Below are 26,518 nucleotides of genomic sequence, written 5' to 3'. Positions count from 1 at the left end.
CTGGGTCCATGAAAATGCTCCCACCAAGTAACTCTTCAGTACTCTTCTACAGAGATTCCTTTGAAATTCTCAAAAAAAAAAAAACAAAAACAAAAACAAACAAACAAAAAAAAAAAACCAGACAAAGCAATGTTTTGGCCACAACATTTGTAAATTGTGGAAGCTTTCATATGACATTTGTTTGGTCTTCTCTAGTCATCTACTTTACATGTAAGGACCTGAATGTTCACTCTGTGCTTGCATTTTTAGCTTTATAGAAAGGCTAAATAAAGGCTAGATAATAGGTAGATATATTGTGGAGCTCTATCTTCTAAGGAGTGAAAATGAGGATTCTGAAATATGCACTTCCGCACTGGACCACGTGAGGGAGCCAGAACACCAGCTTAAAAAATGAAAGTAGCACTAAAGAGCTTTTTTTAAGGCCATGTTTCTCTAAAGTAGGACCTCTTCACGCCTGTGTCAGAATCACATGAGGGTGTTTGTTAAAATACTAATTCTCAAACCCTCTTGAATCAAAAGATAGAATTTTATCAAGCACATTAAGTGCTTTTTATGTAACTAATATTTGAGAGCAACTACTCAAAACCTGTAGGGACCAGCTAAATTAGACCATATATGGAGAGTGACTAAGATAAGTAATTATTGCTCATTATGTCATATGTTGGGATGATTCATCATTATGTTGCATGAAGTTATTAATTAAAGAAAGACACATTACTTTAAATTTTTTTTTTCAACGTTTATTTATTTTTGGGACAGAGAGAGACAGAGCATGAACAGGCGAGGGGCAGAGAGAGAGGGAGACAGAGAATCAGAAACAGGCTCCAGGCTCTGAGCCATCCGCCCAGAGCCCGACGCGGGGCTCGAACTCACGGACCGTGAGATCGTGACCTGGTTGAAGTCTGACGCTTAACCGACTGCGCCACCCAGGCGCCCCAAGACACATTACTTTAAAACATAATTATTGGATGCTTGGGTGGCTCAGTCATTTAAGCATCCGGCTCTTGGTTTTGCTCAAGCCATGATATCACAGTTCATGAGATTGAGCCCCGTGTAAGGCTCTACACTGACAGCACAGAGCCTGCTTGGAATTCTCTCTCCGTCTGTCTCTGCCCCTCCCCTGCTTGCTTTCTCTCTCTCAAAAACAAATAAACTTAAAAAACAATTACTATGATTACTATTAATACTATTTGCAATTGTCTATTCTGTATAAGAGACTATGATCTAAGTCATTGTTTTTAACAGTATTATGTCCACATTTAGGTATTTTTCTTATTTAGTAACATCAATCTCTGACCTGCTTTTTGGTTGTTACTACTAAAATCACCATTTTGTATGCTCCCTTTATCTTTCTCGGGTTCAAAGATGCACAGAGCCACAGAGTTTATATAAAGGAAATGTAAACCAACCTGTAATCTCTGACACATCCACACAAAAAGGCAAAGGACCTTCATTTCCCAACACTGATGATACTCCTCCCTGAGTTCTCCAAAGCTGAGCACTGATTTTGCCAGACTTCATTCTCATTGAATTCTCTGGACAAATTACCCTGTCAAACATTTCAGCTTGAAAATGCCTCACTCAACTTGTGATTCTAACCTAACCTAACTCTATTCCTATGCAGTCATATTTGTCATTTCTCTTATTAGCTCTTCTTCCTTCCATACCCCCCACTCCCTTATAATGTATGTCTTATAGTTTGGCTCTTCTGGAAACCACCAACATGCCCCACAGTGGCCAACAGGTGAATACATTGTCTTCCCCTCCTGTATCTCTTCGGTTGGCAACTGCCATAGTAAACAATCCGCTTCAGCTAGAAACCCAGGAACCATCTGGATTTCTCCCTTTAATTCATTTTGACAAATATTTGCTGAGACCCTAGATGAGGCATTCTTCTAGGTGCTGGAGATACACTTAGTAATAAGACAGGAAAGGTCCTTGTCTTCTGTACATTTTGTCTCCCCTGTTCTATCAAACACCAAAGTCTGTCCATTTTACCTCCCATTTGCTGCTTTCTGTATTCTCTCCTTCTTTATTCTTTCTTCTCCTCATTGTGCTTAGTCTATCACAGACTGTTGCAACAGCAATAACCTTCTTCCCAGTCTCCCTGCCCAGTCATGCCCATCCTCCTTCCTCTCTATTCCCCGCCTGCTACCGGGGATTGTTCTCACATTCAGATCCAAACTGATCTTGCTTAATCACCATGCTTCTTCACAATGTACCAGCTAAGATCCTTTGCATAATATGTACAGACGTTTATCCAGCCCCTGCCTATTTGCACAATCTCATTTTCTCTCATTCCACCCTGCACCCAGCAGTAGTAGGTACATGTGTACATTCTGCATCATGTCATTGTGTCCTCCATGTGTGAGCTTTTGACCAGGCCGTTCCACCTTCCTGGGCCGTCCACACTTCATTTTCATGCCTCCAAAACACTTCTATCCTTTAAGCCTCAGCTCAAAAGATCACTCTTCTTTGAAGTCTTTAACCCTTCCAGGAAAATTTAAGAATTGATGTCACTGCAGTTTGCTGGTAATGATTATCCTATCTTAATTTAACTGTCTGGATCTCTTTGGGAACCAGAACAGTGGCTTCTCTTTTTTAGACCAAGGATGGCTGTCACATACAGACACTCATTACAGTTTTTGAAAGAATAAATGCAAAAATCCATGGTCCCTGTTACACCAAAACTTATAATCGATTCAGGGAGTCACAACAGACATACTTAAAATTTGTTAACCAACAATACTAAATCAGAGTTAAGAAACCATGTCTCGTATACACAGCATCCATCACAGAGTCTGAAACACAGCCATCACTGAATGAAGAGAGGTACATAACTGATACAAAAGATGGAATTTAGAAAGTAGAACTCTGGTCCAAGTAGACCAGTCGGAAAATCTGTTCCCATTGGTGTGTTTCTTATTCTGTGCCTTCCATTTCTTTCTTTTTTTTAATGTTTATTTTTGAGAGAGAGAGACAGAGAGACAGAGAGAGTGAGCATGAATGGGGAGGGGGAGAGAGAGGGGGAAACACAGAATCTGAAGCAGCCTCCAGGCTCTGAGCTGTCAGCACAGAGCCCAACACAGGGCTCAAACCCACAAACCGTGAGATCATGAACTGAGTCAAAGTCAGAGGCTTAACTGTTTAAGCCACCCAGGCACCGCTGTACCTTCCATTTCAACCAATCCCCTACAAATAGTGCTGGAGCAGCCCCAATGGCTGGCATCCCTAGGTCTGTTCTCTCCCAGCCTGAGCCGAGCTAGTCCCCAGCTCAGCACTCTATGTAAAGCGGCCAGTTTCTTCCATCTGAGGTCCATCACCCCCTCTCACCCTACCTTCACAGCTTCCTTTGCCTGGAATGCCCAGCACAGTTCTCTCTACCTTTTCCAATACTGTGCAACATCCTCTGATGAATTTGGGTCTCCTTATAGCCTATCCACACAGAGCCTATATAGAATTTGTAGTTTATATCCCATGATAATTATGCCTTGCCATTCATAATCACTACTCCAGATCATATGAAGCTACCATATTCATAAATCAAAAACATTAGAATAGTGGCAATTTCATAATCTTAATCTTGTCCATCAGCAAGATTAATCTTAAATTCCTTTTGGACAATCCATGTCTTTAATATCTTTTGAATCCTCAACTGTATCATTCACATGATTGTACTGTGTGAGAAATCAATAATTACGTGTTTATTGATTCTCCCACTAACTGAAAGACTCTCTGAAGACAGAGTCTATCCTGGTCAGTTTGTAATACTGTATATCAAGATTGATGTGGATTGTAGTGAAGAAGGTAGGACCTAAATAAAGGGTGGAAGGGGCCCACCTGTCTCTCTTCACCTCCTTGAAATGCAAGGTAAAATCTTAACATTAGCCTATATTTCAAAGGTATAATACAGTGGTAGAATTTTTCAGAACACAAATATTTAACTCCCTGGATATTTGATCTACGTACCTAAGTGCTTTGTGTGCATAGCTTTATGTCAGTCCCTGGCATGTAGGTCTTCTATGCTGCAGTAATTAACTATGAAAGGTTACCTTATATTTCATGCCAACTAATTTCTTATTTACTTCAAGCCCTTGGTTATTAACTGTAACAGAAATAAGAGCACATAAATATTGCTTGATGTTTTTCTGGGGGGGAAAATGAAATGAATGTCATCTATGGGAGAGAAAAAGAAAAATGAAAGGGGGAGTGTCACAAAATCTAATCAGCTCAGCCTGTTTTTTATAGAGCCTTGATTCAGATCGGGCAGAAGGAAGATGCCTGATGAATGAGAGAGCAGGTTGTAGCCAATTCCTTAATGTTACACATCTCCCAACTCCATAGTACTGAGGCATCTTGTAACACAACTGACAGTGTATGCTCATCTCCGATATTTTTTACTATAGAAAAATGTTCATTATTTTCCTCTGTAATCACATCATAGTGAGTAGAAATTGTGAGAATTTCTTCCTGACAACCTCAAACTATCAAATCTTAGCTTTCATGAAATTAAATATCCTGGACCATAATGTCAACATTGTCTAGGTTATTACATATTTTGAGTTCTTAAGACTGTCCAAAAAAACACATTAAACTAATTCCCTTTACTGACTTAGAAATACATGAAAATTGTCACATTTAACCAGTGCTTAAACAGCATTGAAAATGACAAAACTATGTAGATCCTTGCAAATCCCCCCTTTATATATATGTGTATATATATATGTATATACATAATGGAAAGGAATGTTTGTTTAAGCATAGTTCAATGGAGGTAACCTTGATATCACAGAAGAACATCCAGAGGGCAAAAAAAGAGGAGGGGCCAAGTGCAAATCAGTCACCTATAAGCCCACATCTTCACTGTTTGTTCTACACTTCCAAGAAGCAAACACCTTATGGAAATTCAAGTCTACCCACAAACTGGTGTTTACATCCTTTATTTTCATGTTCTCATCTCTGACAGCAAACAGCAAGAGAGATCCAGACTTCCCACTTTTTCTAGTCTCAGGTCTTTTTATTCAAAACACAGAAAAATATGTGCTATATGTAGCCTCAGGATATGCATTTTATCACATTTTCATGTACTCTGAGCACAGCGTTGCATTTGTTGTTCCTATCATCCTGACCTCACTGTCTGTTCACCAGCACAGCTGGAAGCCAGGACAGCATCCTGATTTGGCCACAAACAGTAGCCAGTTTACATTGCCCACATTTTAATCATCTAATCCCCTAAAGTAGAAACTACGTGGTCTCCATTGTACATAATGGCTAACAAAGAAGCATCGTGGACATGGCTATCAGAAAGCATGGTTCTGATGCTTTACAAGTGCTACAATATCCTTACTTTAATGGTCATATCAACAGAACAGGAAGCTAAGAGTTTGCCACCATAAAGCTGTACCGTGCTGATCTTAAGATAAACCGAGAATGTGTGTTCCAGTCACATCCTAATTGTAGTTTAGCACTCACTAAAGCAGACACTGTCACTGAATATGGAGTAAAAATGGCTTGAAGGTCTAGAATCTTCCACTACTCAATGAGAATTGTTCCAGTAGGTGACACTTTCATTCTTTTGAGTCTTATTTCTCACATATCAGCCTAGATATATTTTTTGCTTTGCATCACATTAGCTTCAATTCTAATTTCATAAGCTTCTTCCATTTTTTTTCCTAAAATCAATCCTACCCAATCTAACTCTTCATTCATATCTAATTTAGCTTCTCCGAAACCTGAAGATACATGCTCATGACCATGTGAACAGTCCACCAAAGCTTTGTTAAGTTTATCTTGGTGTCTCTGTGTCAGCACCATTGTGCACCAATGTCAAGAATATTTTATTAAAAAGCAGCTTCCTTCTTTCAGAAATCTAAAAGCTTTACAGGCCCTGGAATAAAAGTTAAATATGCTCACAAAGCATCTGTACCGAAGGTCTGGCTTCTCAGAGGGAACTGCCACAGGAATCAGGAACTGTTCACCAAGCAGGGTTCACTGGACCAGAAGGAAACAGAATCATCTTGGTGGCTCCTCTCCCGTCTCTTCTTTCACTCAGGACAGGAAAGGAAGAAGGGAGAGGAGAAATCCACTTGTCACTTAGAATTTCTGAGTCCATTTGCAAAGATCTTATAAAAAACTTTGAGTTATTACCAGAGACAATCCTGTGTTAGTATTATCATCGTCATTTTTTTGAAAGAGAGAGAGAAGAGGAAATGAGTAGCCAGAGGTTCAATTAGCAAGGAGCCCAAGATTAAACTCTCCTGCCCTTGTGATACCTGGGGCACCTCTTACTTCTGTGGGTTCCAAGTACATTACCATTAGATTTAGTACATGATAATACTTCATCATATTGGAAGAATAGTTTGAAGAAAGAACAAATCACAATCACTCTTTCTCTAATAATAAATCAAAATTTCATCATAAATGACATACTTCAGAAAGTTTTTTTTCTGTTGGAATTAAAGGATTGTTTGACATCTGAACAAGAATTCTCATCCTTCTGTGACATTAAAAGTCTCAATGGTAACCTTTAGGTTAACTGGTGAGCACTGAAATATGCAGGGATTTTACAGCACTGTCTCTATAAATGTTTTAGACTCCCAATATGCGCCCTCAGAAGAACCAAGGAACAGCCCGAGAATCCCAGGAACAACCCTCCCACAGTGCTGAACCTTCACCAGGGCACCTGAGAGTGAGCTTCTGCCTCTTCCCAGGGTCTAATTTCTGGGGTATCCTTCTAAGCAGACCAAGTGAGAGCACATGCTCATGCAGATCTATAATTTACAACAGACAGTGACTGACCAGAATCAGCAGAAGAAACAGCAGGACAGGTGCTCCCAGCAATTCTCTCCAATGCATAGGCTTCAGTTGGTTCTTTTATACATGAGTCTTATTCCTCCTTTTGAGGACTTTGTTGGTGAATCAATAGTTCCAACCACTAGCTACTCTTCTTCAGGTCTTCCTTCAAGGTGAAGTTGATTAGCCCAACTCTAATAACTGTTACTGTTACTTAATCTACATGTTTTTTCTCATTAAAATTCCATTACAATTACCATATGGTGTGTAGGAGTGCTACAAAGTTCTGCCTATTTTCTCTCTGTTTTTGTCCCTCTCTTTTTCCTTCAGATTAAAGTGACCTGTATTTCTCCTGAGCTTACTATCTGAAACATTTGATACCCTTCCTTTCTCCTATATAATAAATTTCCCCTTCCTGCCCATATTTTCCAGTTAATCAGAGGCTGTACTGGTATGCTCCAGCCATGTTGGAGAACTGCTGATATAAATAGTAAAACCTTTAGGTTTAAAAACAAGCTACAAACAGACAAATCCAGTAAAATTCAACTTCTTTGATCTTTCCTTCCAGAATATCCATGGCAGCATCCTTCACCTTGTTTCCACTTTTTTTTAATTGAAGTATATTGGATACACAATGTACATTAGTTTCAGATGTGCAACATAGTGACTCATACAATTCATAGGATTCATACGTTATGGTACGTCCACAAGTGTAGGTGCCATCTGTCACCATACAACGCTATTACAAAACCATTGACTGTATTCCCTACACTGTACCTTACATCCTGATGACGTATTCATCCCATAACCGCAAGCCTGTACCTCCCACTCCCCTTCACCCATCTTTCCCATCTCCCCATTTACTCCCCACTTACTCCCCTGATGTATATATATCAATGGACACCTCCATATCGTGACTATTGTAAATAGTGATTCAGTAAACCTGGGGTGTATGTATCTTTTCAAATTAGTGTTTTCATTTTCTTTGGATAAATACCCACTAGTGGAATTACTGGGTTTTATGGCATTTCTATTTTTAATTTTTTGAGGAAACTCCACACTGTTTTTCACAGTGGTTGCACCAATTTATATCCCACCAACAGTGCACAAGCATTCCTCTGTTTCCATTTTTCATCATTGTTACCCTGGATACCATCCCTCTCTTCACTTAGACTAAGTCCTTGCTTCTGTTGCTAAGTCACTATTCTCTGTCCATTATGAGGCTGGATGCTTTTCTGACCAGTGTCTCATCTTCTTTCTCCATGACATTTCTTATAAGCAATACTATGAGTTGTTATAATGCTTCATATGGCTCACCACAATGTACCCACTTCAAAGCCCTCTGCTTAACAATATTTGTGGAATCGAGTTATGACTCTTCTTTCTAGCCAATGAGAGACCACGTTTGTTTGGTTTGGGTTTTTTTTTTTTTTTCCTGTACGTTCTAAAAGGATTTTTATTCACTTCCTAGATCTTGTTATTCTTAACTACTATTCATCCAAAGTCTTCTCCTCTTGTTTCCTTCCTCCCCTTTATCACTGGCAAAACATAATCTCGCTAAGTCCTTCCTTCTTAGCACCAGCTCCTGAGTAATATCCAACAAATATCCCTTGCTTTGTCTGAAAATCTTCTTCCTAAGCCTGGTTTCATTAAGATTCACTAGCTTTGTGTTGTGCATGTCAAGTGAGCTCAGTTCCAATTCTTTTCATGAAGAAACTCACTGTGTCGATCACTAAAAATCTCTATCTAATAGTATCAATGCCAAATATCATCTGTAACTTGGTGAATTGGCAAATGTAAAAATAGAAATTGCCCATATATTCTTCAAAGCTACTCAGAGAATAATGTCATAAAGGAACACTTAAATTTGAGGATGCAATTAGTGGTGGTTGTTTGAAATATGTCATTGTTTATATTATGTGCTTGAAGGCAAGAAATTTTCACTTCACTAAGTTACAGGAAAGTGACATAAGACATATAAATGGACGCTAACAAACCATACCTTTAGGTCACTTCACTTCACCTCCATTGTTGACCCTCCAAAAAATTGTAATTAGATCAGAGTAATGGACTGAGGCAATCAGGGCTATAGCTTTAGGAAGAAGAAAAAAGAAAAATTCTACTGTTTTCCCTTTGGGGTCACGGGCCAGGAACCAGGAGTCCTGCTTCCCAGGCTTTGTATTAATGAAGCAGCAGAAGAAAATGGGATACGCAAAGCTAAGATCAGGAAATAGTCAAGGGGAAAAGAAAAAAACCTGAATCTATTGAGAAGTTACTATATACTAGGTTGGCACTGTGCTGATACCTACACATTAAATATCACTGAATCCTTAGAAAACTCCTAAGAGATAATGATTATTCCTTTTATTCCTCAGAGAGGAACATTCAGGAAGGGTTGGTGATGGGCACGGCTCCAGCCAGACACATACTTCTCTTTCTCTGCTACGCGGACAATGGTTAAGAGCACCACTTAGCAGCTATGTGACCTTTAAGGATCCACGTGTGCATCAGTGTCACCCCACAAACCCCAAGGCAGATCTGCCCCCACAAGTCTCAACGTCTCATCTACCTAAAAAAGCCTCCCAACAGCCTCAGATGCACGGTCAATCTTGTTTTCATTTCTCTTCTTTCCCGGTTTGTTTTATGAAGGCAACAAAGGGCCCCCTCAGGCAAGGCTGTGTAATTTGTGGGGCCCATTGGAGAATGAATATTCAGGGTCCCTTGTTGAAAAAGCAAAGAAAAAATGCAATTAAAAGGTAATTAAAGGGGTACCTAGGTGGCTTAGTTGAGCGTCCAATTCTTGATTTCAGCTCAGATCCTGATCTCACAGTTTGTGAGTTCCAGTCCCACATCATGCTCTGCACTATTAAGTGCTTGGGATTCTCTCTTCCTCTCTGCCCCAACCTCCCTCCCTCCCTCTCTCTCTCTCTCTCTCTCTCTCTCTCTCTCTCAAAGGTAATGAAAGCACTTCTTTACCTCAGTGGTCTCTCAACCTTTATGGTGTCTTTTAGTTGCTATTTATGTCAGTTTAAAATGCAAATATAAAACCATGTAACTCATATGCAGAATCACCAAAATTATGCAGTTGGCATTTTAGAGCTTATGCCTGCATGTATATTTCTTTCTTGCCGGAACTCTAGAGAAGCTGCACAAAATTAAGTCAATTGTCTTTATTTCACTTCTTGATACACCCACATCCTGTCCACACTCTTTCCCCTCGGCCTCCTGGTGTGTGAGGAAAGACTGAAAAGAAAGGTATCTATGGGCTTCCCTCTCTCTCCTGTTCCTTTGATGTCACCATTTTCAGTGTAAGTGATTAGCCAATGCAGAGAAGTAATGAAAGTAAGAAAGGAAGGCTAAGCTCCTTGGTCTTTCAAGTTTCTGAGATCACCATTGCCTTTCCATGCTGGAAGCAAGTTGTGGTTCAGGCTGTGTGCATAATCTCTTGGTGGGTCAGCAGCATCCCTACTCAGTCTTTAGAAGCAACACACTTACCTTGTTACTCATTTTGAGTCTCACTGAACTCCCAGTATTGGGGGGATTCTGTTTACAAACACTACATGTGAATGGGGTGGCAAGAAACAACAAACATGCATTTGCATGTATGTAATGCCTCTGTTTCCACTCATGCTTTGTTGTCACATGGACCTAACCTTCAGCTCAAAGATTTTCAAAAAGTGACAACAGAGCATTAAAACAAACATGAGGCCCTTCTGAACACAAAGCCCAATGTGACAGATGGGTCATGTGACTTGGCCCTCCTAGAGTTATTAATATTAGTCAGGCTTCATAAACAGATGGAAAGGCTGTTAAAAATACACACACACACACACACACACACACACGCTCACTCTCACACACACACGCTCACTCTCACACACACACACTTCCAGGACTTAGCACCAAAGATTCTCACACAGGGGCATAAGGTAAGTCTAGAATCTATTTCTGGGTTCTTTTAAGTTTATTTATTTATTTTGAGAGAGAGAGAGAGAGAGAGAGAGAAAGCATGAGCAGGGGAGGGGCAGAGAGAGAGGGAGCCCAACGCAAGGCTCAAACCCACAAACCAAGAGATCATGACCTGAGCCTAAATCAAAAGTCAAACACTTAACCGACTGAGCCACCCAGACATCCCTAGAATCTATTTCTGATGAGCTCCTTGAGTGATTGTGATGGACTTCCAGGTTTGCAAAAAATCACCCTAGAGCACTTCCAACTCCCTAAATAACGTTCACCTTCCAGGCACCAGCAATGGTAGTTAGCTGCTTTCCTTACTCTTACCTACACCATTACCCACCATCAGGGATTACAATTGAGGAAAGGTCCAAAGGGGAAGATGTGTCAGAGAAAAGGAAAACAACCCTGATGGCCCCATCGTATGTAAATAAGATGCTATCATCTGCTTGACAGTTTGATTAGCTCCCTGGCTACACTTCTCCCTACCTGTTGGGGCATCCCTACTTGTATTCCCTGGGACATGGCTGTTCGCATAATGGCTGCCCCCATGCTGCTCCTCCTCTGATCTCCATGGCACAGGAGAAAATTTTCCCATCTCCTCCCAGCCAGGCTGTGAGGACCTGGAGGGTCATGTTGTACCTGGCATGATAGAGGCTTTCCATGACTCGAGGAAGAAGAATGGCAACAAGACAGAAAAAAGAGAAGGATATGGCTCAAATAAATTACGCTCCTACCACCAGTTCCATTGGCAAAATACCGTCTCCCGCCCAAAAATCTGAACAATTGAAAAGACAATTCAGATGCCCACTAGAATGCCTCAAAAAGATCCCTATTCACAGCCCACAGAAAAGTCTCTTACAATTCTGTCTTCAGCCTTCTTTCCCTGTGTCTTCTAAAGTCCAACTGCTGCCTGAAAGATTTCTCCAATCTCTAATTGTGGTTTTTCTCCAATTTCTGCCTTACTGCCTTCCTGAATCTGTTTTCTCCTGGGACTTCTTCCTATTTTAAATCTATAACCCAGCTAACCCAGTGCAACATTGCAGGTGGGAAGAAGTCACCTGAGAGAGGGAAAATGACATTTGCTGAGTTCCCAGCATGTTTAGGCAATGATATGGCACTTAATACAGTGACTCTCAACCCTGGCTGCAATATTATACTCACCTAAGGAGCTCCCCAAAATAACCCAGCTCAGGGCCCATGGCAGACTCATTAGAAAAGCACAGGTAGAGTTCAAGTACCTCTAAATAATATTTCTGTCTTCCACTCTCCAGTGCCTTTGGAAACCTGTCTCCCTAGGCCATCTGGAAACTCACACCCCTGCAGATCTTTGTCTCCTTTACCTTGCTTAGCCTAACAACAGAAACCAAGGGAGCATATAGCCTATGACTCTTACAAATGTAGGAGGGGGAGATTGTGAATACTCACAACAAAATTCGTCTATGTTCAAGGACTGGCTTCTGCTTTTTGCCCCATGATTAAACCTCTTCTATCAGGCCTTAGGTTCTTCCTGCAAGCAGAAGCTCTTGCCTCAGTTTCCCACCTGCAAACCTCAGTAATAAGGTTCACAAACACATCTTTCAGAAATTAGATGATATATTTGGGCCCTCCTTCCTGTGGACAGATCTCTTGCCTCCACCTACCTTAAGAAGCTCTGCCTTGACCAATGGGTGTTCTGCTCACCTGCCAGAAATTACACTGTTAACCATCTCCAACCTTCCTAGTGCCACCAGACCATTGCCATGACCCTCCTCCAGTGCCTGATGCTGGATCTCTCCCAACCACCTGCCCCTTTTCCCATGGGTCTGTATGAGCTGTATTCTGAGTGTTCTGGTCCTGCATTTCACTGTTTTCCATGGAACGTCCTGAACTAATGGAGAGAGAATGAGAAAAGGGAACACAAAAACATCCCACCTCTAAATAGTCATAGGGGAAAATGGTCAGGAGCTTTTGTAATAGAACAATTAAAGCATATCCTGAGCAATTATGGAAATAAAATTTTCAAAACTCTCTTCAAATCATAGAATTTCAAAGCTGAAATCAGGTTATCTCAATCTTTTGAATCTTCTGAACTATCAGAGCAGTTCTAGTCTATTGTAAATTTCTATTTATTGTAAAGTGCACACTGAACTTCATTCAGACAAAAAGGAGATTTTAATACCAACTTTTTATGTATTGATCATTCCCCTGGGTTGACCAGAACCCTCATGGCTTCAAAGAAAAACTCTTAGTGTTCAGACAGTTTCTGGGGGTGTGAATAACAATATCCAGATGCACACATACCGGAGTGCCCTTGAGAGGCTAGATGTCTGTTATAATTTCTGTATGCTGTCTATTTATCAGAACTAGAAAATAAAGCAAAGGTTACTAGACTCCTGAATCTCCTCTCAGTGAGTATGCCCCACACATCTTCTCATCCCAGGGTTGGACAGCGATGACTTCCTGGCCGTGGGTCTGCGTGAGGGCAGTGTGGTTTACACCTACAACCTGGGAGCGGGCACAGCAAGTATCAGCAGTGGTCCCCTCGATCTGAGCCTTGGCATCCACACAGTCCGTCTGGGGAGGTTCTTCCAGATGGGCTGGCTGAAGGTAAAACGTCATCCCTTCATCTGTCCCAGAGACTTGCCGCGCATTATATATATCGTTGGATCTGTGCAGTGGAGACGAGAGGGGAACAGGTCCATGCTGCCTCTCCCTTGCAGTTCACAGACCAGTGCATACAGCTGAGCAGTAGAGGCATGCTTGCAACTAAGTGGTGTGGGGATTAGTAAGAGGGATGACTAACATAAATAAGGTGAGAGAGGGCTCAAGAAATGCTCCCCCCAAAAAGGTGATGCTTGAGTATAACTGCAAGTAAATAGGGGTCCAGAAAAACAACAGTGCCCAGTGTGGGTTTGAAGAATGCCAGTAGTTCATTGTGGTTTTCAGGTAGGGAGGAGCAAAAGAGGTGGTTAGTGTAGACCAGATATATATTATAAAAGGACTTAGATGTCACGCTAAGAAGTTTAGATTTTTATCAAGAGCTATGGGGAGCTACTGAGAAATTGAAGAAGGGGTTTGGGTACCACAGTCGACTTTTTTTGACAACTAACTCTGGTGGTTGTATGGAGAATGGAAGGGGAGGGGGGCAAGGCTAGATGGAGGAAGACCAGTGGGATGCTAGTTCCTAATCTTTGGAGAACTATGATTTTGATTGAAATGCAAAACCATGACTGCTATATTAATATATCCATGGTAACAGACACCAGCAGGGAAGCAAAGAATACAGTGGTGAGGTGTTTTTTATTTTTTCAAAATTCAGGTATTGTGAATTTTTCATGCCAAGTTAATGGGAAATAACAAAACAGTAGCTTAACAGTTCACCCAGAGGAATTAATTCCTTTTCTTAATAGGTTTTGAATTATTTTCCTTTTGAAGGTAGATGATCATAAAAATAAGTCCATCGTCTCCCCAGGAAGACTGGTTGGTCTCAATGTTGTCAGTCAGTTTTATGTAGGTGGCTACAGTGAATACATACCAGATCTCTTACCCCATGGAGCCGATTTTAAAAATGGCTTTCAAGGTAAGTCTTGGATTGTTTTTACACTATACCTGCCAGTTTCAAATTTGGAGACAACAAAAAAACTTTAACGAGTATACATCTAGTTCCAAAACCAGAAATATGGGTTGCTTTTGAATCAGACTTGGTCAAAGCTTGATTTTAAGGGAAAGCATTCGGACATTGTTTATTAGTTGCTTACTACCTACGTACTATGTGTTTAGTATGTTTCAATGAACAAAACAAAGATTCTTGCGCTCCTGAGTTTACATTCCAGTTGGGAAAAGGCAATAAACACTAAAAATGATAAGTAAATTATATAGTAGTATAAGGTGATAAATTCTGTGGGGGAAAATGAAAAGTAGACCATGCTCTGGGGGAGGGGGATAGCGGTATGGCTGATTTTTTTGTATAGGGTGATTTTTTTAAGTTTATTTATTTATTGAGAGAGAGAGAGCAAATGGGGGAGGGACAGAGGGAGAGAGAGAGAGAGAGCATCCCAGACAGGCTCCAGGCTGTGAGCTGTCAGTGCAGAGCCCGACACAGGGCTCAAACTTCTGAACCATGAGATCATGACCTGAGCAGAAGTCAGTTGCTTAATGGACTGAGCCAGCCAGGTGCCCCTAGGGTGCTTTTTAATATAGGACAAGCAGGGTAAATCTCATGGAGTCACAGTAAAAATTGAAACTCCAACTAAATTTGTAATGTACTTGATGCAAAGATGAGAGACAGACTACAGCTAACTGATCCATACCACAGAGGCCACAAGTCAAGAGGATTAAGGGGGAACATTATGCTTGTGCAAATAATCATATTACCTCAGTCTGTCTCCCTGTGTTCAGAAAGGGAAGTAGACTCAGACCTTCTCGTACAAAGCTGATTCATAGTAGACTTATAAGATAAAGACATGCTTTGAATTGTTGTAATAGAGCATTTGTTGAAAATAAGCTTTTTGATGTATCCTAGTCTCCGGATATTTGCTCAAGGAACTCTTTGTTATAGTGTTCTAAGCCACCCACCCATGACCAGCTTACTCTCCATCAGAAGTCAAGGTATAGGGACCAGGATGTGATGCACATCTCTGCAAGACAGGATCTGCCATCAAAAACCACTTCAGGCACTTGGGTTCTCTGCCTGCCTGGCAGCATCCTTCTCCCCAGCTTCATGGACTTCCGCCTAAACACGGATGCAGGAGGCCATGTGTGTGAGACATAGGAAGGCAACACAGCCAATCCAGCATCATATTCCAATAAAATTAGTTCATTCTGCCAAGGCTCTCCAAGAAACGTTTTCTTTGATTATGCAATCAGTGCCGATTCTCCGAAGAGTGTCTTATAGAAGACTTTAAAGCATATTGAGGCACTGTGCTCCAAATAATAACTCAACAGTTCTTCCACAGCAGGAGATAATCTGAAAAGGATTGCAAAGGCATAACAAATCAATCAGTTTTTACAAATACTATATTCAAGAAAAGGGATGGGTAAATGTGAAGAAGCACATCTTCCGCTCAGTGAAGTGGAGACCCTGTGTGTGTGTCGGGGCGGGGGGGTCCTCAAAACTTGTCATTTATTACAGACACAATTCTTACATAAATACTCTGGGTATAGCTTCAAGGATAAGAGTGTGGACTCTGAGACCCAACTTCCTGGGGATGCACCCAGTCCTTCCACCTACAAGCCTCATGACCCTGGCTAGTCACCACCCTGTGTCTCCCTGTGCCTCACCTGCACAGCATGGATTGTTCTGAGGTGGAGGTAATGGTGAGACAACACAAAATTGACACTGGTTTACAGCACCTACTCTGTGTTAGCAGTGATGACGGACCTGGTGGTGGGAGACAGCACAGCGCCAGTCAGACATTTCTTCTCTTTCTCCGCTACAAGGACAGTGGTTAGGTGCATGGGATCTGGAGTCAATGCATCTTCAGATTCAGGCTCTGCTGCATTACAGCTACGTAACTTGTAGCCTGTTACTTAAACTCTTTGAGCTTCCATTTCCTTCTCTTTTCTCCTCAGAGGAGAAAAATATCTACCCCATAAGATTCTTCTGATTTAATCAGTTAAGTAAAATAATTATCTTAAGTGCTTCACTCGGAAACTGATACATGATAAACGCTCAGTGTATGTTTACTATTATTATCTCTCCATCCTGTTGTCATAGGATTTGATATTGTCAAATTTATTTATTTTTTTAATGTTTATTTTGAGAGAGAGAGAGAGAGCATGAGCAGGGGAGAAGCAGAAAGAGAGAGAAAGAGAGAGAGAGAATCCCAGGCAGTGTCCTCACTGTCAGCACAGAGCCCAAAGCAGGGCTCGAGCTCACAAACTGTGAGATCATGACCTGAGCCAAAACCAAGAGTCAGATGCTTAACCCACGGAGCCACTCAGGTACCCCTGATGTTGTCAAATTTATTGAAGGCCAGTGCTCCCTGGGGTTTTTCTATGTAACTTTCTCCCTTCTATTAAGATTATGAATTTTCTGCACACCTTGCTAATGAGAACAGAAGCTCTCATCAAACCTGTCATTTTCTCCTTAAGTATGATGGTGAGCCTGAATTCAGCATGCACACCGTAGGCCCTTCCTCTGACATACACGCTAGGATCACACACATCTGGAAGTGTGTCAGCTGCCATGATTCTCAGGATAGAAGTTTGGGGCAGGTCTTCTTGGTAAATGCCACCTAATCCAGCATCATGGAAGTTCCATGAACTTGAAAGACCCTAATTTTATCACTTGTCTCTTGAATCCTCCCTTGATGTCTGCCTGGCATTCAGTATGTTCTGCAAATCATGGATACTTGTTACCAATGTACCATAACAGCCAGATCACAGTAGTAACATTCATCTGTGGGTCCCAAAAGCTGAGTTCTACTGGCTGTAAAAAATGATATACATAACTTTCTTCAAATGTAGATTTCTAGACCCTATTCCAGAACTACTTCATCGAAGTATCTATGATGGAATCTAAAAATTTGCATTTCAATAAGTCTGCCCAGATTTGGAAGCCACTATATTAATTAATCATAACAAAACAAATACAAAATTTCATGGAAAAATTTAATAATTAGACTAAGGTCATTGCATTTGTCTTTGGTGATTAAGTCACATGTTATAAAAGATTATATGATTTAGGCTTACATATTTTTATAAACACTAGTGATAAATGACTCTACTCCATAAGTTATCAATCTAAAATACAAATCCTGGGGTTCCTGGGTGACTCAGTTGGTTAAATGGTCCAACTTTGGCTCAGGTCATGACCTCACAGTTTATGGGTTTGAGCCCCACGTCAGGCTCTGTGCTGACAGCTCAGAGCCTGGAGCCTGCTTTGGATTCTGTGTCTCCCTCTCTCTCTGCCCCTCCTCTGCTCACGCTTTCTCTCTCTCTCTCTCTCTCTCTCTCTCTCTCTCTCTCTCTCTCAAAAATAAAAATAAATGTTAAAAAATTTTTTAATATTAAAAAAATAATAAAATGAAATACAAATCCTTACTGTTGATAAAGCCTATTTGTTTTTGTTCTGGAAACAGTTTATAATGAGCCATTATTTCCCTAGAACTTTAATATTTATGAAAATATTGAGTTATTTAATCCTTCTTCAGATCAATCTGCATATGCCATGCAGAGAAGGCCTTCCTCTCTCACCTGCCTTAAGAATTCTCCCCTCCTCTCCAAAGTTGCATCTGTTACAAAGCTGCAGGGCTTTCAGGCTGATGCATATGGGATTCAGCAGGTCCTGGAGTCTCCTGAAGCCATACATACAATTGTGCATGTGCCCAAGTGCATTTTTATGGGAAGAAGATCCATCACTTTCACCCGTGTTCTAAGATCTGCTGCTTTCACTGAAAGACCTATTCAATCATGATGTGGAATTAAAAGTTGCTTTTGACTAGAGTGAACATGGGGAAATCTATCTATTATTCTAGTGTTACAGCATCTAGAGTTCATTGGTACAGGGATTACTAAATATTCATTACTCAGCTAAACAGACTGGACATGAAATAGATTCAGATTCATTAACAGCACTGTAAGAACATGTTATTCCAACTAACAGTGCCCTACACTGTCAGTACAATCCATTTCTTGCTAGTTCAGCTTCCCTTCTCTCTCTCTCTCTCTCTCTCTCTCTCTCTCTCTGCCCCCCGCCCACCTCTCTTTAATTGCATGGTACTTTTCAAACCAGAACTCATAAGAGGGGAAAAAATGAGTTTACTGCAATAATTTACATATTATTTTACAGTCAGAATATACCACTTATGTGGAACCTAGCTCATTTTACTTTCCAATATACACCTGGCTTATGGCTTCTAAGTCTTTATCATAACTACTTTATCATTTGCAGGAAGTGTGTTATGAATAGTTGTTGTGTGGTGCTATACTAAGCAGATTATACTTTGCTATATTAATAAGACTGAAAATATACAATATATATTCTACATATGGCTTCTACCATAATTGCCTGTAAATTGTATATATTGACTGACATGAACATCTCTCTGTAAAAGAAACACATTCAACTATTTGTATTAGCTAAATGTTTCTCCAAATATAGCATTGCATTGCCACGTTTTTAGCCAAAAATATATTTTAGCAGTTCTTCATAACAAGAGCATTTAATTTATCCATATAAAGGAGAAGTGCTTTTAAATGAACAGCTTCAGAATTTAATACTTATTATAGTCATTTAACAAGTTTTTTCTCAGTGCATGATTATAAATTTTTTTTTCAATTTTTGCCAAAAAAGATAAACAATTTTATAAAGGTCGTAAGGGATTTGAGACAGTGAGGTAGACAGGATGGAATAGGAGCCCTACTAATTGCCAGGGATCATACTGGCCAGTTTATGTATATCACCTTATTCCTCTTAATCTATAGATTATCAGATATTCGTGTCCCCAGTTTAAAAGTGAAAAGGTCGGCACTCAGGTTTCGATCACCGACCCATTATGTGGCAGAGATTGTAATTGGCTCCAGACCCATCTGACTCTATCCTGCACTTCTACTTTGCTCTCTGCTCAGTGCATTTCGCTATGCAAAAAGCTTGGGAAGCCCTGCTTCGTTAATTAAGTTACCTGGTTATTGGGTGTAGACTCAGTAGCATTCATTAATTTCTTCATTTTGTACAGTGCTTTTTTTGTGTAATAGCAGATGGCAGTACTTGGAGAAATAACAAAGGTTAAATCTGAGGAAGAACAATCACTTCTCTCACAATAAGAAAATATCAGCGCCTGCTGAGAATGGTGCTTGTCAGTGAAAATGCCAGTGAGAATTAAGTTGGAGAGTAAATTCTTGACCTTTCAAAACTGAACCCATCTTTTTCACCATGAGGAATTGTTCCATGCTTTTAGCTCCTGAAAGTTTCAAAAGTAAAATCCAGTCCGGCCTTTCTTTTACCCTTTCAAAGACACTATTTATGGTTGATAACCATATTGACCTAAAAGTACTTTATAAACAAACTCTAAGTGCTAAAGGAGATGAGTAAAATTGTAATGCATTTCAGGATCCCAAACAGTTCCATGGAGAGTCTTTGTTGAACTGCCCTTTTTGTTTATATTTGCCTAATCTCGGTGTGTTAAAGATCCTTTTCCCTCCAGCTCCGAGTATAATTGGCAAATAAAATAGTATATAGGTGAGGGGTACAGTGTGACAATTTGGTACACATACACATTGAGAAAAGTGTGCGCGATCAAGTCAACCTTGTGTGTGCGTGTGGTGAGAACACATACAATCTACTTCCTCAGCAAATTTCAGGTGTATAATACAGTATTATTTACTATAGGCACATGCTGTACCTTGGATCCCCAAAACTTATCCATCTTATAAGTGAAAGTTCTCACAATTTAACCAGCATCTCCCACTTCCCTCACACCCCAGCCCCTGGCAACCACCATTCTACTCTGCTTCTATGAGTTTGACTTCTTTAGATTGTACATATAAGTAAGATCATACAGTCTATACCTGGCAAAGAGCTTTCTAGGGATCTATGTAAAGACAAATCTCTGAGGGAAAAAAAGATAAATGCGACAACATAAATATTATAAACTTCTCTACATAAAAAATAGAAGCTTCACCATAAGCAAAATTAAATGGCAAATATTAAACTGAAGAAAACATTAACAATATATGACAAAGAACTAATATGCTCGTTATATAAGGTCTTCCAAATTAATGTTTAAAGGGGTGAATTGAGAAAAATATTACACAATAAGCATATGAAAAGGAAAAAATACCAATGACTAACAAATGTATTAAAAGGTTTCCAACCCCAAGTAAAACCGGCAAAAGGGCATTTTATTATTTATTTCATTTTAAAATGAAACATAATAATCTCTTGCATTGTGGTAACTGTGAAGAAGCAGGCATTCCAGTGCACAATTGGGGAGATACAATTGTGCGAAATATCTGTGACACTTGGGCACACTTCAGAGCATCCATACTGTTTGCCCTAGTTGTTTTACTGCTAGAAATTAATACTGAGAAAATCATTAGCAAATGCACAAAGATATACATATAATGATATTAATTATAGCATTATTTTTAATAGCAAAAAAGGTATAAATTAGTCAATTGTCCAATTGAGGTTAATTAAATATATAAAAGAATATTATGCCGTCATTTAAAAATAGTTTATGCTATTAGGAAAGAGTTAGCGGTATTTATACTATACTAATGTTTGGAATACTATATGCAATATAATTTAATGCAGGATTCTGTTTTTGTTTAAAAGAAAATACAGCTAAGGATAGAAAAAATAGTGTGTATATATGTATATTAATAATTAGTGGTATATAATATATATGAAAGTGTGAACTATTGTCTTTTCTAGAGTGTTGATATTATAGATAATTTTTATTTTTCTCTCCGTGCTTTTCTGTTTTTATAGTATTTTTCTCACCAATTGACATGTATTAGTTTATGTCAAAAAAATGTTGCTTTAAAAATGAAAAATAATTCTCCTCTTGTTTTGTCTGTTTCTTCCAGCTTTGTAATATGATGTATTTTTGCCTTTCTTCAAGGTTGCATTTTCACTATTCAAGTTCGCACTGAGAAGAATGGCCACTTCAGAAGCCTGGGAAATCCTGAGGGCCACCCAGACGCTGGGCGCAGCATTAGCCAGTGTGACGTTTCTCCTTGCAGTTTAATGAAATGCAGCAATGGTGGGACATGTGTGGAGAGTGCATCCACTGTCCAGTAAGTACGATGTTATTAAGAAAGAAACTTGCAGGTTATTTGCATGTTAAGTAGTATTCCACTCACACAAACTAGAAACACAGACTGATGCTCACATTTAAAATGTTTATCTGGGGGCGCCTGGGTGGCGCAGTCAGTTAAGCGCCCGACTTCAGCCAGGTCACGATCTCGCGGTCCGTGAGTTCGAGCCCCGCGTCAGGCTCTGGGCTGATGGCTCAGAGCCTGGAGCCTGTTTCCGATTCTGTGTCTCCCTCTCTCTCTGCCCCTCCCCCCGTTCATGCTCTGTCTCTCTCTGTCCCAAAAATAAATAAACGTTGAAAAAAAAATTAAAAAAAAAAATAAAATGTTTATCTGTTGGGGCGTCTGAGTGGCTCAGGAGGTTAAGTGTCCAACTCTTGATTTCAGCTCAGGTCATGATCTTGTGGTTCATCGGTTCCAGCCCTGCATCAGGTTCTGCATTGACCGTGTGGAGCCTGCTTGGGATTCTTTCTCTCTCTCTCTCTCTGCCCCTACCCTGCTCTCATTCTCTCCTAAAATAAATCAACAAACTTTTCAGAATAATAAAACGTTTTTATGTCAACTTTATAGGTGTCTGGGCAACAAATAAAAGCAACTGGAAGAGGGTCAGAGCAACATTTATGCTATCTTGTCAATTTTTTTAAACAATAAAAAGGAATAACTGCATGTCATTCCAGACACCGTGGAAAATAATCTTACATTCATCACATTGAGAGTGTTGTCAGAAATATATATTTTTTAATTTTTTAATGTTTTTATGTATTTTTGATACAGAGAGAGACAGAGCATGAGCAGGAGAGGGGCAGAGAGAAGGGGAGACACAGAATCTGAAGCAAGCTCCAGGCTCTGAGCTGTCAGCACAGAGCCCAACACAGGGCTTGAACTCACGGAGTATGAGATCATGACCTGAGCTGAAGTTGGACGCTAACCGACTAAGCCGCCCAGGCACCCCCCAGAAATATTAATCATACAAGGGTTTGCTTATTGGGATTTGCTTTCATGTTGCAAATTCATATTTCATACTGAACTCCTTCAGAAAGGGTCCTCTCTAGGTGGACCCTAGCAAAGCTGTGTGGTGTGACTTCTGAACTACTTTAGTATGAAACAAAACATGGACCTGTTGAGTGGGAAGAACAAAGGAATGTTGTCTTGTAAAGAACTTCTTTCATTGAGCATCTCCTCGGTGTGCAGGTACTATATGAGGGTGCTTGGGGAATATGCCAAATAAAGAGGAAGTAAGCACTCCATCCTTCAGTTTCTTCCACTCTGGCTATTCAGTTTCTTAATCCTAGCTGTTCTCTACATGTATGAGACAACTAGAAAAGTGATCTGCCTGCTTTTGTCCCACAGGACATGTCAGAAGGCATGATGCACTGCACAGCTAATTCTAGTTCACTGCAAAGCAATTCAGGAAATGGGATACCAGAATATCCCCTGGGAGACAGGAACATAGATGAGCACACAGTCTTACAAAGCCTGAGTGAATCCCTTACCTCCCCTAAGCGGTTCCCTTCCACCAACCTTCCACTGGAAAATAATCAAAAGCAAAGTGCAAAGTTCAAACAACTGCTAATTACACTGCACGGGGTTAGTGAGAAAATGCTTCTTGTTGGAGGAGAGGAGATTGTCATTACATCTTACTCTTTCTTACCCCAAACTCTCCAATGACTTCTTAGGACATGTAAAATAATACCTAAATCTTTGACCTTAACCGATAAGGCCCTATGTGGTCTGGCCCCCGCAGCCTCCTGGGCCTTCTCTCTTACTCCTCACTCACTGTGCTCAAGTCCAGTTAGCCTACTTCTGTCGTTAGGACACAGCTCATTTCTGCTTCTAGACCTGAACGCTGTGTCTTCATTCAGGGAGTCCCTTGCCAACAGTCTCCATTAGGCTGCCTCCTTCTTATCACCTCCTCAGAAAGGTGCCCCTTATCTAGATCAACCCAAAACTATCCCTCCCTCTAATCATTCTCTATCACATCATCATATTTTACTTTCCCCATAATATATTATTCTCTAATTTATTTATTTGTTTGCTTGTTTGTATGTTGATTATTATTTTTCCCTAAACAATGGGTCTGAGCTGTCACTCTACCATTTTATCCCTCATACCTTGAAGAGTTACCTCTCATAGAATAGGCATTCATTAATTATTTGTTCAGTTAGTGAACCAATCAGTAAATGTTCAATGAAAAAAGTAGAAGAAATCTTTATTCCAAAAATTTTAAGCAAAAGTGCAAATGTAAGGACAAGCAGGGTGACCCCATGATGGTCATGATAATGAAGCCAAATTGACTAAACAGAATATTTTAATTAATTAGCTATGAAAAATGGGACAGATGGAAGGATGGGAAATATACATGATGGATAACAGATTTGATTGTCCTCAAGAATGAGATATAAACCATTCCTGGACAGGAAAAAGTCATGGTAAAGACAGTCCTCTTGATATCCCTTTGCAGCATTGATTTATTGGGGAATCACTAGGAGACAGTTTTGGAAAATCTAAGCATATTATTAAGGGCCTGGTTCTAAGAAGTAACCATAGAGGTGTCTGGGTGGCTCAGTCGATTAAGCATCCAGCTCTTGGTTTTGGCTCAGGTCATGATCTCATGGTTCATGAGTTCAAGCCCTGTATTGGGCTCTGTGCTACTTAGGATTCTCTCTCACTCTCTCTCTGCCCCTCCCTTGCTTGCACATGCTCTCTTTCTCTTGCTCCCTCTCTCTCAAAATAAATAAATGAACTTAGACAAGAGAAAAGAAAAGAAAAGATAAGAAAAGAAAAGAAAAAGGAGGGGAGGGGAGGTTGGGAGAGGAGAGGAGAGGAGAGGAGAGGAGAGGAGAGGAGAGGAGAGGGAAGGAGAGGGAAGGAGAGGGAAGGAGAGGGAAGGGAAGCCATAAAGGGGTGCCTGGGTGGCTCAGTAGTTTAAGTGTCCGACTTCAGCTCAGGCCCTGATCTCACAGCTAGGCTCATGAGTTCAAGCCCCACCCCCACCAGGCTCTCTGCAGTCATTGCAGAGGCTGCTTTGGATCCCCTGTTTCTCTCTCTCTGCCCTTCCCCCACTAGCGTGCGCATGCTCGCTCTCTCTCTCTCTCTCTCTCTCTCTCTCAAAAATAAACATTAAAAAAAATAGAGGGGTAGCCATAAAAAAGGAAAGAATTAGTTTGAAGATATTGCAGAGATATATTCATGGTACATTATGACCTATTGCTTATGATTGTGAGTGCAGGGAGGGTCAATGGGGAGTCAAATCTAAATTATCAAATCCAAAACAAGTATGAAAAGGCTTGATGTGTTCTGGGATGTCCAAGACACCTGATGTGCTAAACAATAAGCTAAAAGCAAAAGCCCATAGAAGTACGAAGGACAAAATCTGCGGGTTGGGACACCACCCTCACAGAGTAATATACTTTGAATTAGCTCAACCATTGTGATTTTATTGTTACTTCTTTACAATTTCTAATGAAACCTTTAGGCTTGCTTTACAACTTATGCATTCTAATTTGCTCTACAACCAAGTTTAACTATTCAAAAGAACAAATTTACCTCACTTTATCTAAAGAAATGTCATTCTTCAGGTAACCTACTAAGTGTTTTTGTTATCTTTTAATGTGATAATAAATAAACTGATAGTAATAAAGAATGTGATAATAAAGAATGTAAGACAGTAAGAAAGCATGGGAAATTGAAGGCCCAACTAGGAAATTCACTCTAATTCCTCACTATTCCATGTAGAACAAAGGGCTTAACTGTTGCCATTTAAAAGCCACAAGTGTTGGGGCACCTGGGTGGCTCAGTCAGTTGAGCATCTATCTGACTCTTGATTTCGGTTCAGGTCATGGTTTCAGGGTTCATGAGATCTAGCCCTGCATTGGGCTCTGTGCTGAAGGTGCCTAGCCTGCTTGGGATTCTTTGTCTCCCTTTCTCTATGTCCCTCCCCCACTCTCTCCCTCTCTCAAAATAAATAAACTTTTTTAAAAATCTAAATAAATAATAAATAAATAAATGCCACACGTTTTAATTAGAAAATATAGTGTCAAGTATAGACAGACACCTAGAATTATTTGCAGATTATTTTGACTAATATACAAAATTTTCTTGAATTGTGATAGTAAAAGTAATACCATACAATCGCATGGCAGTTTTTGGCTAACAGAGCATTTTTTGCATATATTATTTTCATTGCTCCTAATCACACCTCCCCAGATTAGTCAAGGCAGACATTCTAGTCCCAATTTAATGGATGGGAAACAAAGCCCCAGAGACTGTGAGTGAATCAAAAGGATAAAACCAGCACCTTAAAAGTAGAACAGCAGGACCCAAAACCAAACTTCCTAGTCTCTGGGTCAAAATTCTCTCCAGAATCTAAATAATAAGAAATGAATTTTAAAGCAACTAATAATACATGTAAGGTAACAAAAGTATTAAGTATCTCTTTATCTGCTGGATGTAATCTGTTCATTTATTTTTAATTTTTTTTAATCAAGTGTCTTCAGTGGACACTTCATATGTTCTCCAAATTGGGAAGTACCTTGCCTCGTAATAACAAAGACCCTGGGGGTTTCATAACCTCCTGTGTGGGTGGAAAGCGGGACCTTATAATCTCACATGAGAGCTTTGACTTGAATAACAAATGGACTTGCTTCATGCTGACACATTTGTTTATAGGATTCTGAAAGCTTTCTTATCAAAATTGAGACCAATGTTTGGGATTTTCTTATGGAGATAACAACGAAATGTTTACTGTATTAACTACGTGTAAAGCACCACCGTAGAGTCAGAAGTAGCTCTTGTGAGTACTATATAATAACATTAAAAGGACAGCTCCCTGAATTTGAAAGAGGTAAATTTTATGGTCTGTAAATTATTCCTCAATAAAGCTATTTAAAAATATTAAGGTTCCCACTCATGGACTTTCAGCTCTAGCGGCAGCATTTTACAGAGAATTTTATTCTTTTTGATAAGTTTTGTAATTCTGCTCCAATCTCAGTAACAAGAATCCCCTGTTTAAAAGAAGATGTTTTCGGGG

General features: G+C 40.0%; 1 protein-coding gene across 1 annotated transcript in view; it reads left to right on the top strand.

Annotated features, from left to right (window-relative positions):
* LOC121029631 (protein eyes shut homolog) overlaps window positions 1-26,518 on the top strand; it is a 790,730-nt gene that overhangs the window by 705,600 nt on the left and 58,612 nt on the right. The window contains exons 15-17 of the mRNA XM_040473865.1: window positions 13,169-13,335; window positions 14,164-14,308; window positions 21,297-21,471. Of these exons, the coding sequence (XP_040329799.1) occupies window positions 13,169-13,335; window positions 14,164-14,308; window positions 21,297-21,471 (487 nt within the window). The remainder of the gene's footprint in view (window positions 1-13,168; window positions 13,336-14,163; window positions 14,309-21,296; window positions 21,472-26,518) is intronic.

The sequence above is a fragment of the Herpailurus yagouaroundi genome, unplaced genomic scaffold (genome assembly GCF_014898765.1).
Source record: "Herpailurus yagouaroundi ecotype Mexico unplaced genomic scaffold, PumYag 139, whole genome shotgun sequence".
In the NCBI taxonomy this organism is placed as follows: Eukaryota; Metazoa; Chordata; class Mammalia; order Carnivora; family Felidae; genus Herpailurus; species Herpailurus yagouaroundi.
Note: the sequence above shows the minus strand (reverse complement) of the source record. Positions and strands in the feature narration are given on the sequence as shown.